Source organism: Vombatus ursinus, unplaced genomic scaffold (assembly GCF_900497805.2).
Source record: "Vombatus ursinus unplaced genomic scaffold, bare-nosed wombat genome assembly UNPS02014820.1, whole genome shotgun sequence".
NCBI lineage: Eukaryota > Metazoa > Chordata > Mammalia > Diprotodontia > Vombatidae > Vombatus > Vombatus ursinus.
The window spans coordinates 13,862,334-13,877,310 of record NW_020954598.1 but is presented as its reverse complement, the minus strand read 5'-3'; the positions used below and the strand labels follow the sequence as shown (position 1 = coordinate 13,877,310).

General features: G+C 37.6%; 1 protein-coding gene across 1 annotated transcript in view; it reads left to right on the top strand.

Annotated features, from left to right (window-relative positions):
- The window catches only part of ABCA13 (ATP binding cassette subfamily A member 13), a 489,891-nt gene that overhangs the window by 216,828 nt on the left and 258,086 nt on the right, over positions 1-14,977 (top strand). Inside the window, exon 39 of the mRNA XM_027837266.1 lies at positions 9,845-10,041. Within this exon, the coding sequence (XP_027693067.1) occupies positions 9,845-10,041 (197 nt within the window). The remainder of the gene's footprint in view (positions 1-9,844; positions 10,042-14,977) is intronic.

The window sequence follows — 14,977 nt, the reverse complement described above, 5'->3', positions numbered from 1 at the left end:
AAATAATCCTATCTGTCTTCAATGAGAAGTAAAACTTGAGCTGAACCTGGAAAGATGGGAAAATGAATAAACAAATGCATGAGTGAGTGAATGAATGAATTAAATGAAAAAGTATTAAGTACTTACTATGCACAAAGTATCATCCTTAGTGCTGGGGATATAAACACATTGGTAAAAGTCTCTATCCTCAAGGAATTTTCATTATAGTAGAGGGAAACTCCTCTAGTTATGAGCAACAAAAGGTGTTTTTTTTTTTTTTTCTGGGAAGTCACAAGGATGTTGAATAGAGCAATAGGTCAGTCCACTGATTACTGTCCAGAGGCAATAGTAGTGTTGATTTGATGGTAATTCTAAGAGTAAGAGATAGTGGTATAAAGAGCGCATACCTACCTCAGGAAAGAAAATAGCCAGGGTGAAAATACAGAAACCAGGTCCCTGGGAGGTCAGAGCTGAAAGGATTAAGTCCTCCAGGTTATGGCTGGATTTTATGTTAGTGAAGAAAGAGGGAGGGTAACAGGGTAAGAGAAGGCTGCTAATTTGTACTCCTGATGGAAGTATCTATAGTAGCTAAAGGTGAATTTTTTATACTTCATGTTTCCATGATTTTATCCACATGGACATTCTCTCTATCAGGCAAAATTTAAAATTCTTAAGGCCAACTTGGCACAAAAGGGAAGAACTCTGTGTGATCATCATTTTCACCCTTTCAAAAATGTAAGTGCAGAAACAGTGCCATTAACAATGGAGCCACAGGGGTTGGTATATTTTATCATGTGTAAAATCATTTTTGTATTTCTGGCCCTTATTTTGGTTTGGAAAAGACTTTAAAATAACATTTGTCTATAGTTAACTGAATGTTGTCATACATACTGATCATGTTAACTCACAGTTTGCCTTCTCCATAAAGAACTTGGACTTAAGCAGCAGTGTAAGGGATTTTGGTCAGACAGAAGGAAGACATTCTGGCACCGATGGCTATTTGGCACAAGAGCAAACAATTGAGGCAGATCAGGAAATCTTTTCCGAAAGAGTAACAAATATGAAAGTTTCCAGTATGAACTTTCTGATATGAAAGTTTAAGTGCCCTTCTGCCTCAATATAGTACTAATTCCAGCCTCATAATCCTTTGATGTCTGTATATGTGTTTTTTAATAATTCAAAATTCATTCTGGGTTAATGAACTTTATAAGTTTGATTCAGACTTCAAAATGATAAAGCCAAACAGAATGAGATGAGGCAAAATTGTGTTTAAGAATTACTCTGTATTTATTTCAACAATGACATTTCTAAGGTGACAAAAGACATATCCAGGGCAGAGGCAAATGTGGCTAGAAAGCAGTTCATGGTGGGGGGGTATCTTAATGGGCTGCAAGCTAAAAAAAGGTCACTCAGTCAATTACTAAACATATATTTAGCACCTACTGTGTTCAGGGCATTGTACTACGTGTTGGTGATACAAATACTAAGAATGAAACAATATCAAGAAGGAAACACTAAGAGGTATGATATGGAAGTCAGATGAGTCAATGTAAGTTAAAGCTTCATGAATAATGTTCAGAGATTATAGCCCATTGTCTTCTTCCTAGTTTAGATCACATCTGGGGTACTTTATCTACTTCTTTGTAAACATTTTAGAAGGGACACTGGAAATCCTGATCCAGAGAAGGATGATTAGGATAGTAAGGGAACTGGAAACTATGCAATGTGGGTATTGAATGAAAAAAGTAGTGATTTTTTGAGCCTGGGGAAGAGAAGACTTAAGACTTAAATTAGGACATGACAGATATTTCAAACATTTGAAGGGCTGTCATTTTCTTGGTCTTGTTTCCATTTGTTTTCTTTCTTTCTTTCTTTCTTTCTTTTTTTTTTTTTTTTTTAGGCAATTGGGGTTAAGTGACTTGCCCAGGGTCATACAGCTAGTAAGTGTCAAGTGTTTGATCAGAGGCTGGATTTGAACTCAGGTCTTCCTGACTTCAGGGCTGGTGCTCTGTCCACTGCGCCACCTAGCTGCTCCTCCATTTATTTTCATAAGAGGTTCCAGCTTCTTATTCTTTTTTAAAAATTAATTTATTTATTTTTAGTTTTCAACATTCACTTCTACAAGATTTTGAGCTCCAAATTTTCTCCCTGTCTCTCTTCTTCTCTCACCCCAAGATGGCATGCATTCTGAATACCCCTTCCCCAATCTGCCCTCCCTTCTATCACCCTCCCCCCCCCTATCCCTTTCCCCTTCTATTTTCCTGTAGGGTAGGATAGATTTCTATATCCCATTGCTTGTATATATTATTTCCCAGTTGCATGTAAAAACAAAAATTTTGGGTTCCATATTCTCTCCCTTCCTCCCCACCCACCCTCATTGAGAAGGCAAGCAATTTGATACAGGTTATACATGTGTAGTCCTGCAAAACACTTCCATAGTAGTCATGTTGTAGAAAACTATATTTCCCTTCATCCTATCCCACCCCCCATTTATTCTATTCTCTCCTTTGACGCTGCCCCTCCTCAAAAGTGTTTGCTTCTGATGATCCCCTCCCCCAATCTGCCCTCCCTTCTGTGAAGGGCTGTCATGTTAAAGAGGGCTTAGATTTGTTCTGCTTGGTCCCAGAGGACAGAACCAAGACCAATATTTTGAAGTTGTAGAGATGTAGTTTTGGACTCACTCAGAAAAAAGAAATGTCAGTAATCAAAACTGTCCAAAATTGGAATGCCTTGTTTCAGGTATATTAGAAACCTCCATCACACCATGGGTTCCATGACCATTTGTGAGAAATGTTGATAGGATTTCTATTTTGAATAATAACCACTTATATAGTACCTACTATGTGCCAGGCACTGTGCTAGTGCTTTATGAATATTATCTCACTTGATCCTCACAATCACCCTTTGTATTAGGTGCTGTTATTATCCTCAGTTTATAATTAAGAAAACTGAAGTTGAGGCTTGCCCAGGATCACACAGCTAATAAGTGTCTGAAGCCAGATTTGAAATCAGATCTTCTTGACTTCAGGCTACCTAGCTGTATCTATTTTAGTTAAAGTTTAGACTAGATGACTTCTAAAGCCCCATGATTAAAGAATCATAAAGTTTGAATTAGAGGGGACTTTAGGGTTAAGGAAAATTAATATTGTGAATAACCAATATTTCTATGTGATCCATCCTTTCCCTCACTTTGACAAGACCTCACATCTAAAAGGCAGGAAGTTTCTGAAGGGTGTGATTGAATAAGGTGATTGCTCACAGTCCCCAAAGCATCAGCTCCTTAACCAACCTTGGGCTAGACCCCTTGCTTCTATTTACCACATGAACAGAAGTCAGCTTGAGCTAGGCTTTCCCTAGGGGATGACTTTTGTGTCCTTGCTGCCTAAACAAGGTTTGGAGTGACCTTATCTCTGGTGGGGATGTCTTTTGTTTTTCTAGCTAAGATTGGCTAGAGGCAGCTGGGCCTCATAGAGCTACTAGTATTCTTTTAAGTTAGAAAGGCATAATCAGATACATCCGAAGGCCAGCCAACTTTCCCCAGCTGCTGATTTGTACTGCCTGCCCCTGCCCCTGCCCCCACCCCTCCACCAAGTTGAAGTAATTGGGAGGAGCTGAGAACTCTTAGCCCACCTTCTCATTAAAATGTCCACCAATCAGGGTTGCCTTATGTTTGCCAAGAGAAGTCCAAATGATGTACCAATGGCCTATGATGGCCAATCAAAAGGGAGACACACCCAGGTTTAAAAGGTGCTATTGGCTGTCACTTAAGGGTACAAAGGCAGGCAGACCAGTTATTAATAGGTTTGGTACCTTATTAGTAAATGATATCTCACTTGGAAAGTTGCCTCAGTTTGCCCTTTGTTAAATGCTGTTCTCAACTGGGTCATTTAAACCATGCCTTTCATTTTATAGATGATGAATTCAGACATCTGAGAGGTTATATGACTTTCAGGAGGTCACATAAGTAATACAGCAGAAATGAATTTTTAACTTATGTATTCCAACTCCAATTCACTGCTCTTTCCATTGAATCATGTAGACTGATTCTTATTTATCAAGTTAACAATAGTATAAAGCACATAAGTAGACTACTGTCATGATGGGATTAGATTTCTTCACAGTTGGTCAATCTGGAGAAATGTAGTTGAAGTCCTCATGGGGTTCTAAATTTGCTTAATGCCCCTAGAGAACTGAGCTACGTAAGCTTGAAGATCATGATTTATGTTCCATGTTTATATCACCTGGCTTCCTTTATTTTGGTTAAAAGTTGTATTTTTTTCATTTTTGAGGAGAGAGGGAGTCTTCCTTATTTCTGAAATTTCATCCAGTGACTAGTGCTTCCTTTCAATTTTATCCAAAACAACTCCTTTTTGTTGTTTTTTTTTTAAACTTTTTTGGGGGGCATTTAAAATAGTGACTTTCCTTTCAGGCATCCATGGAATATCAGATTTGGAAGGTATATTAGAGTTCATCTAATTCAATTGGCAGCTGGACAAGAATCCCCTCAACAACATGCCCAACCAGTGTTCATCTTGCCTTTGTTTCAAGAACTCTAGGGAGGGAGAATTTACTAGCCTAGAGGCATCCTGAGGCAGTATGTTCCATTTTATTAAAATATATATGCTATGCAACCAATAATGGATTTTTCCCATTAATAGTAGACATGTAAGTTTGTTTTCCCAATCTTATTTGTCATGGAGCATGGGCACAGGGATGAGGAACCTGTGGCCTTCTAGGTCCTTGGGTGCAGCCTTTTGACTGAGTCCAAGTTTTACAGAACAAATCCTTTTATTAAAGTGGTTTGGATTCAGTCAGAGGGCCACACTTGAGGACCTAGAGGGCCACATATGGCCTCGAGGCTGCAGGTTCCCTATCCCTGGTTTAATGGAAAGAGTGCTGGATTTTGAGATGAATCCTGACAACTTGAAAGTTCCATTAAAATTTGTGTTATTTTTTATATGATGGTGGCATCACCTGAGTGGGTCCATGATCTTCTTAGTGTACATGTGTATTCCTGCTGGATATATGTGGAATTGCCATTGTGATTTCCTCAGCAAGTGGAACTCCCAGGAAAGGAGTTCTTCCCACAAATGTTGTTGCTGTTCAGTCATTTCAATTGTGTCTGACTCTTTGTGACCCCATTTGTGGTTTCTTGGTAAAAATACTGGAGGGGTTTGCATTTCCTTTTTCAGCTCATTTTACAGATGAACTGAGGCAAACAGGGTTAAGTGACTTGCCCAGGTGGGACAGCTAGTAAGTGTTTGAGGCTGGATTTGAACTCAAGAAGATGATTCTTTCCCAATCCAGTCTAGGTACTCTATCCACTGTGACACCTAGTTGCCAGTCCCCGCCCCCTTCCAATGTAAATAAGCAATTCTGTAATGTAAAGTCTTAGAGAGTTGCCTGGGGGCACTGGCAGGTGAAATGCCTAGCATATAGTCCCGTTGCCAATGTAAGAGGTAGGAGGTTTCCTAACTCTAAGACCTGCATTTAATCCACTATACCACATTATCCCTCTTAAAGTAAATAAAAGGCAGTAATTAACAAATTAAAATTTTAATAATTCACAGTCAATTTTAAAATGAAAGAAAAGAATAAGAATAAGAGTCATTCCCCATATGATAAATAATCTAAGGATAGGAACAGGTAGTTCTCAGAGGAAGAAGCCCAGGGTATCTATAACCATATGAAAAAGTGCTACAAAATAGTAGTAACTAGAGAATTGAAAATGAGAGCAATTCTGAGATTTCCCATCTCAATCATCAGACTGGCAAAGACGGAATTAAAGGAAAATAATAAAATTTTGAGGTCCTGTGGGAAAACAGCACTACTAGTGAAACTGTGAATGGGTACAAACATTCTAGAAAGCAATTTGGAATTAAAAAAAAAGTTAATAAACAGTGAATGTCCTTTGACCCAGATATGCCACTGTTAGGCTTATATCCAAAAGAGATAAATAACTAGAAAGTGTACTCTATGTACAAAAGTATTTATTAATGTTTTTGATGAGGCAATTGGGGTTAAGTGACTTGCCCAAGGTCACATAGCTAGTATGCCTCAAGTGTTTGGTCTGAGGCTGGATTTGAGCTCAGATCCTCCTAACTTCAGTGCCGGTGCTCTATCTACTGCGCCACCTAGCTGCCCCTTACAAAAGTATTTATAGCCGCTCTTTTTGTAGTGGCAAAAAAACAAAACAAAACACCTTTAAATTAAAAAGATAGCTATCAACTAAGAAAGGAGAGAGTAAATTGTGGTATATGAATATGATGAACACCGTTGTGTTATGAGAAACGAACACATAGAAGATTCCAATGAGACACGGAAAGACTGGTATGAACTGATGCCAAGTAAAGTAAATAGTTTAGTTACAGAAGAGAAATTTATACTATTAACATCAATATTACAAAAAAAGAATAATTTTGAAGACTTTTATAAACTGATAAAGAAGGAAATGAGCAGAACCAGAAAAATTTATACAATAACAAGAAGACTATCAAGAGAAAAAAGACTGAAAACTGGCAGAATAGTTAATACAGTGACCATTCGTGATTCCAGAGGATTGATAATGAAACGTATTCACCTCTTGGTAGAGAAGTGATGGATTCAGAGTGTGGAATGAGACATATATATATATATATATATATATATACACATACATACATACATCTATCTATATATATAGATAGATGTATGTATGTATTTTGCTTTTTGTCTGGGCAATGGGGTTAAGTGACTTGCCCAGGGTCACACAGCTAGTAAGTGTCAAGTGTCTGAGGCCGCATTTGAACTCTGGTCCTCCTGACTCCAAGGCCGGAGCTCTATTCACTGTGCCACCTAACTGCCCCAACATATATTTTTGTATACAGTCATTGTGGGAATTTGTTTTGCTTAACTAAGCACATTTGGTACAAGGAATGGTTTTTTTAAAATTTTCAATAAGGTAGGAATGAAAGAGAGAAAAAACAGACTTCTGTTCATCTGAAACCCCGCCCCCCCCAAAACTGAGAGGTGGGAAGGTGCTACAGATATAGAGTGTTGCATGTGCTTTCAGAAGAAGTTATTGCATTAGTTTTGCTTAATGGTTTTATTTTGTTACAAAGAGACCTCTTGTGGGGGCTGGGGGTTGTTTGGAAATGTTTTTAATGTAAAAATAAAACATATTAAAATTTTTTTAAAAATGAAAGAAACATCTGGTAGACAATATCTGGTCTCACAAATATTCTTTCCCTCTTTCTTCCAGTTCTATCTAAGTACTTCAGTTCTGTAGCTATAGGCGAATTCAAGAAATCAAAAGGAAAAAAAAAAGAAGCATTAAGTATAGAGGATATGTACATTAGACTATATTTCAAAGCAAATAAATTGTGGGAAAAATCAGAATTTGCTAGAGTATATGGTGCTGTCTCCACTCACTCTAATAGTAGGTGCTCAGGACTTTAGCCAATTAAATTTCTATCAGTGTCTGCCTGGCCTTCCTGCACAGTGAATTAGAATATGTGAAGAGGTACCTGTCTAGGTAGAACAAACTCTAATTTCACCTTTCTTCTAGAGATCTCCATTCGGTCATATTGAATGTTGCACTTCAATATCATGGAGTAGAATTTCACTTTAGAGCATAGATAATACATTAGCAAATTGGACTCACTAGAAGGCACTGATGGAATCAAAATAACCTTTATGAGAGGCAGTAAAACAACATAATGGATTAGCTGTACCTATAATGAAAGTTAAGCATTGCTTTAAAAAATGGAGATAACTGAGGAATCTCAAATACAGGGAATGAAAATTTTGGTATGCCAGTGTAAAAGATCTAAGTGCATATCTGCTCACAAGATCTGGGGAAAACTACTTGAACTAGTAGAGTTAGTGGCCATACCACCGACATCCATCTGCCCATTCACTTTTCAGATATTTTTGAGCATCCTTTTTGTGCAAAGCACCTTGCCACAGTGCACGAATAAGAGTCACACAGGATGAGAAGGCATGAATGGGTTGTTGTGCAACCTGTGAGAATGGAAGGAGTATCCACTTCAATGGATCATGGATCTATTGAAACACAATGATTGTTATTTAAAGAATGACGTCTTGATGTTATATGAAAGGTTTACAGGTACCAAGGGTACTTACTATTGTAAACATTGAGTCTACACAGGTGGTAGTTAAGCAAACTATTTGCAATCTACTGTGTTTAATTTGCTGAAAATTGTTGGGCTTTTTGATGAGCGATTAATGTATTCATGTTTATTAATAAAAAACTATTTCCATAGAGAAATGAATATTCACCAACATCAAAAATATTCATTAACTGCTTGCATGTAGAACTGAATTAAGCACTGTATAGAGGGAATTTACAAGTCAACATAACATAGATAATGCACTACTTACTGATGGGGCATAATGTACTGTTGTTGATTCAAATACAATAATGTCTTTGGCTATTTGTTTATTTATTCATTCTTTCATTTAAGAAGCATTAAAGGCTACTATATGCTAGGTGCTGAGGAGACACAAACATAATACTGTGCAGATTTGGCATGTATAGCTATGGTTCAGAATGGAAAGCAATGAATGACATGACAAATATACAGTGAGATGGGGACATAACTGTGGTGCAGAATGTGGTACCAGACAATTGTTAAGGGCTATAGGACAGAGAAAGGAAACATTATTTGTGACGGAGGAAGTCTAGGAAGGATTCTTGGAGGATGTGGTATCTGAAGTGGGTCTTAAAAGTTGGGTGGGACTTCAAAAGGTGGAGTTGTTGAAGGCAAGGCAGTGAAGGCATAGTAAACATGTTGGATGTATACAATGGATAGTAAAATGGATATGTAGCATAATAAATAGAGGGCTATAATTTGAAAGAAGGGTTGGGAAGTTTGTAAGTTACCAGGTTGTAGATGGCTGTGGATGCCAGGTTAAAAAGTTTGAATTTTATTCTGCATTTGATAGGGAAATATTGAGTACTTTTGAGAAAGGGATTAACATGACCAGATTTGTACAGAAAGATGCATAATCTGACAATAGTATGAAGTCAGTCAATAGTCAACAAGCATTCATAAAGTGCTTACTATGTGCCAGGCACTGTTCTAAGTACTGAAGGATTATTGATTCAAAACAGGAAGAGGTTACCTAGGCTTATCCTAAAGGAGGGAACTCATTCTACCAACTGAAGATCAGCACCTTTTCAAAGATTTCTTGTTTTAGATTATTCCCTAGAAAACTGAGAGGTTAACTGACTAATCTGGGGTCACACAGTATGTGTCAAAGGAGCTACTTGAGTTAATTCTTCTTAGCTCAGAGGCTACCATATATAAAAGGCAGATAGGTGGTATAGTGCCTGGGGTCAAGAAATCTGAGTTCAAATCTTGCCTTCTTTACTATCTGTGTGATCCTGGAGAAGTTACTTAAAACCTCTGCCTGCCTTACTTTCCTCAACTGTAAAATGGGAATAATAATACCACTTACCTCCCATGATTGTGATGGTCAAATGAGAAAAGGGCTTAGCACAGTGGCTAGAACACAGTAGGTGCTTAATAAGTGTTTGTTTCCTTACTTCCTTTTTATCCACTGTTATGCTGCCTCTCATATAAGTTTGGTATTACAGATTCTATTAACTGATTTAAGAAGTAAGGAAACTGAAATCCAGAAATTAAGTAATTTGTTTATGGTCACATAGTAACTAAGTTTCAGAGGCAGAATTTAAGCTTAGGTTCCTCTCGATTCCAGGCACAATGCTCATTCCATCATCCAGTGCTAACTCTCAACTGTAGCCTACTGAATTCTAAGGAAACATTTTGATTGGGTTGAGGTCTAGGAGAACAGTACCAGTAGTTTGTGGACCATAGTGATGGGTTTTTCCATATTCTAGGACCCTTCAAGATGTGGAGTTAACCCACCACCAACACAAGCACATCAGAGCTCTCTCTGGAGGAATGAAAAGAAAACTCTCAATTGGCATAGCCTTTATTGGAAATTCAAACGTTGTTGTTCTGGATGAGCCTACCAGTGGTGTGGATCCTTGTGCCCGCCGGGGCATTTGGGATATTCTACTGAAGTATCGAGCAGGTAGGAAATGAGCACCATTCTGATGGGCACGTTCTGATAAGATAATATTTGTTTCTAACAAAGCTAAGATAGTCATTCATCGGACCAAATCTTGCATCAAGAGAGATCAGGAGAATTTCATTTCGGAAATTGTTTCCTGGGAATATAGTAAAAGAATCTCATATGGAAAAAAAAAAACCCAGTAAGAATTTTAGATTTATTCACACTATTCCTTTCAGATTTCTTAGGACTTTTATTTAAGAGTCATACTTAGGTTCAAAAAGCTGCCTTTACCAATACAAAAATGGTGTGTGTACTTCCTCTATTACTATATATAATAAACCCTCCATATCATCTAATACTTTGAAATTCTTGTCTATTTTTCCTATAAACCATCTATATCTGATCGATCCAACACACAGGAAACATTTCTTTAATTTTTAAAATATCTTTTGGGTACCAGTGTAGTACTTGGGGCTTCATCCTTGAAATATGATAGATTCATATTCTTTTATTGTGATAAATGTCTTTGAATGTCTTTTATACTTAGTTACATTTAAGTTAATGCTTATGCCAATGTACAACAACTCTCCAAGAAATATGTGCTTACGGAATAACTAAATGGACTTCCCACCCAACAGTATATCATTGTCTTGATACGCTTGGTTCTTCCATTTAATTCATGTACAAGAAATAAAAGTATTTTCAGTTTTCTTCACACTCTAGAATGCTAAGAATTCAAAGTAGCAATTAGTGAACTAAGAGCAGAGAAAGCTAATAATCCTTAACCTCTAACACATTCATTCAACACCCTTCTCCACCACCAGCCCCTTCTGCTCGCCATGCTTCAATAATAGCAAGGCCACAGAAACTGAAGTCCAAAAGGCAGAAGTTTACTAAGGCTGAGACAGTATTATGTCAGTGCTCTGTGACAAAACAGAACTCCACTAGAGAACTGAACAGAGTATATGACTGTGTGGTACTCCTTCAACTGAAGGAAAGAGGCCAGCATCCAGCTGTGACCAGATCTGTTTCTCCAGAAGTCACTTGGGACATAGACTGAAACTTGTGAGTAGTGAATTGCTTACTAGGACGGATAAGACAGTTTGAGGTCCAGCTTCCAGAAAAACTGCAGTCAAAGGGAGTATAAGAAAGTGAGCAATAGGGAGAAGTAGGGAGAGAAAGTCTGAATTTACCAAAGATACCAGGAAGAAGAGAGCTCATTTAAAGACTTTAAGTGTAAATAGAAAAACCAACAAGGAATCTATTAATGACAGAAGGGAATGTGGCCCCCAGCTCAGGTAAAAGATTCCATGTTTGTTGAGTTGTTTTAGTTGTGCCTGACTCTTCATGACCTCATTTGGGATTTTCTCGGCAGAGACACTGGAGTGGTTTGCTATTTCCTTCTCCAGCTCTTTTACAGATGAGGAAACTGAGGCAAACAGGGTTAAGTGACTTGCCCAGAGTCACACAGCTAGTAAGTGTCTGGGGCCAGATTTGAATTCAGGTCTTTCTGATTCCAGGGCTAGCGTTCTATCTATTTGCTCAAAAGAGTCCATATATCTATGAAAAAATATTGCGTGACAAAAATGAATTAACACCTGATGGGGCAGAAGATCCTGTAGATTCTCAAGACAGAATGGAACCATAGTAAAGTGTTTCTGAGTAATATAAAAAAAAATAAGAAATTGTGAAAACATAATTCATGGTCTGCACAGCAGGAAGAATGGACAAAATAGAAAAAAAACCCTTTCAATCCACAGTGGCAAATCTTTCTAAAGAAATTAAAGAGAGAATAGCTAACTGTGATTGCAACTACATCGAAGAGGACAATTTGGAAGAAGAAAACAAAAAAAGCACTAGTATTCAAAGAAAACGTTCTTCATATAAGCAAAACATTGATTTTCAAGACAGGATGCATAAAGACAACTTAAGTATTATGGGTCTCCCAGAAACCAATCTGCTTGGGACTATTGAAATTACTTTATAATTTAACTTACTGTTCTCTTCCTATTCAATACTGATCCCAGCCCATGTTAATCAAGGGAGTTGGGGTAAGGATTTAATTATTGTAAAGAATTCCCTGGTAATGAAACTTCCTTTACAAATACAAGACAATACCTTTCCTGAAACTTACAGTCTTATGGAGTTGCTTAGAACAACAAAAAATTAAGTGGTTTGTCCATGGTCACACAGCCAGTATAGATAGGTCAGAAAAAGTTTTTGAACCTAAATCAGCTTGGAGTGTGGCTCTCTATAAAATCCCTAAATTGGCAACCATATTTAGTATTGGTATTGTCTACTATTCTACCCTCTACAACTTTAGAACAGTGGAAGGGACCAGGAACTGGAAAGAAAGCAGGGTGCAGGAAGAAGGAGGATACATTTAAAAAAATAAATTATCCTTTTTAAGGACTAAAGACCTTTGATCCCAAGAATTTTGAGATTGGAAAAAAAAAAACTGTAGTGGACTAATTTCTGTAAGTGGACCTGAAGTTGGGAGCATTATGCTAAATGACCTTTTTGTCCTTTCAAACTGTGAGATATTTACTCACTTTCTTATCCTGGCAACAGCAGACATCAACAAACTTCTTTGTCACCTTTACATGAAAGCTGACAAGCATGGGAAGTTAACATGACAAGATGTCTGATGATTCATCAGAATGATAATCGGCAACCCAAATAAATAGAAAGCAAATCAAGAGATTTTCCTCTTCCAAGGTTCTTCGTCTCTTTTGAATTAGTTTTTCTTGTTGCCTAGTAATTACTATTATTTTATTATTAGAGGAGTCATTCTGAGTGAATACAACTGAATTGTTATAAGATGGAAATTTCTGAAAATATTGCACACAAACCTCAATGGTTTTGATTTTGTGTTTTGAGATTTCCCGAGTTCTTCATATGTTTTATGCTTTTTTTTCTCTCTCCTGCCCCTATTCGACTGTGAACTCGTTGAGACTAGGAACTATTTTGCCTGCACTATCTCCATGTTGGTGGCTAAGGCCCCTTGAAATTTAGAGGTTCAGAACTTTGTATCTTCATGGCCTTTTCTGATGTCTCAAATCAGAGTGTCAGGGACCTCAGGGACCCTGCCTGGTTGATGCTGGCTGCTTCCATCTAGTACTCCCTGAAGCTTTTAAGGTTCTCACAATTGAGCTTTTTTACTCAACCCTCCTGAGACTTTTTTTACGGGAGCCCTTTGCTATCGCTTTCTCCAGACACAGAGACTACACATTTTTCATCTCTGATCATGCCGGGGGCTCCCCTGCAGTAGTGCTATATTTGCTGGGGTTGGGGAGAGAAGGAACCTTTTTTATTGCCCATAGGTTTCTGGCTAATGTTTTATGCAGTCCTAGGGTGAGATACATCGCTGTAGTATTTCATTGGATTTCTTAATCATTATAGGGTCTGGTGGGAATTTCATGGTTCTGTTGGAGTAAATATTTGGGAGCTGGGGAATCTGTATCCCATTGGGGCCAGAAGTCTTCTTTCCTCTCTTTCCAGTCTTATTATAGTCTTGTTATATATTATATCCCTTTCATAAACTCTACATTCTAACCATACTGGCCTATTTATTGTTCCTCACAAACGATGCTCCATCTCTAATTTTCATGCCTTTATACTACCTTTCCTCTATGCCTGGGATGCTCTTCCTACTCATTTCTTCCTCTTAAAAGTTGATTTCCTTCAGGACTCAGATCCTAGAATACTTTTCGCAGGAAGGCTTTTCCTGCCCCCCTCTCCATCCCCTCCACCCCCCACTCCCCAAACTGGCTGTCTTCTCCTCTAGGATTACTTTGTTTCTTTTTTGTGTGTATCTTCTATATTGTCTATATTTTTACATATTGTCTTCCTCATTTGAATGTAAGCTCCTTGAAGGCAGGGATTGTTTTTATTTTTTTCATATCTAATGCTTATCATATTGTCCAGAAGGTAGTAAGTACTCAATACAGGCTTGTTGTTTAATCAGCCAGACCTGTGATTTCTTAGGTACAGGGAGCTCCCAGTGAGGAAACTCCTTCCACCATTACATATCTGTATAAACTCTCCAACTTAGAATTTTTGAGAGTTGCTTTTATCACTGAGAGGTTAAGTGCCTTCCATTAGTCACGTGGCCAGCATGTGTCAGAAATGGGGCTTGAACTCAGCTTTTTCTGACTCTGATCCTGGCTCCCTGTGCCATCTCTTCACTAGTATATACCCGATTAGGTACATCATTTCATGTAGCCTAATAATCTAGTTCTGAATTAAATGATTTATGAGCCACAGTGGTAGTTGACTTAAAAGATTAGGAACCTTTAGCATGAAATGTAGCATAAAATCCTTAAAACATAGCATGAAAACATTGCATGGAATTCTTAATATTTCTTTAACAATCCATTATGGACATACACTTTGCTCCTTTATCTAAATTCTGTTTTAAACTATTTAAAATGGTATAGATTGTTTTATTTTTAGACATAGACATAGTTTAGAAAATTTTCATTTGAAATTAACTGCAAAACACAGAGTACTAATTAAATGTGTCGCTGCTCCTATCACTTGAACTCAGGGGCTTAGTTCACTTCTTTTAGTTCAAATCAATATTGTCTCCCAGGAAAGCACCTGCTACTTCATTTCTTTGTGGCTTATAATTCACAGCTCCCTTCTACACATATCTACTCTCATAAATTAGTTTGGCCTTCATTTGGACCTGCCTGATCTCTGTAAAATATTGAAATTGGATTAAGAACTACTGTGACCCTTTTTTCCCTTCCTCATTTTATTTTCAAGATCAAAGAATAAATATGTTTATTTCACCTTAGTGGTTAGCAGTGAATTTAATATAAGCGATTTAGATATGCTAAAGTAACAGTTTCATAGGCTTCAGAATTCCTTCTTCTGCTACCAGATCTTAACTTCGTCATATCTCTTGCATATTTCCTCTTTTCTCTTCTTGTAAAGCCACCACCCTATT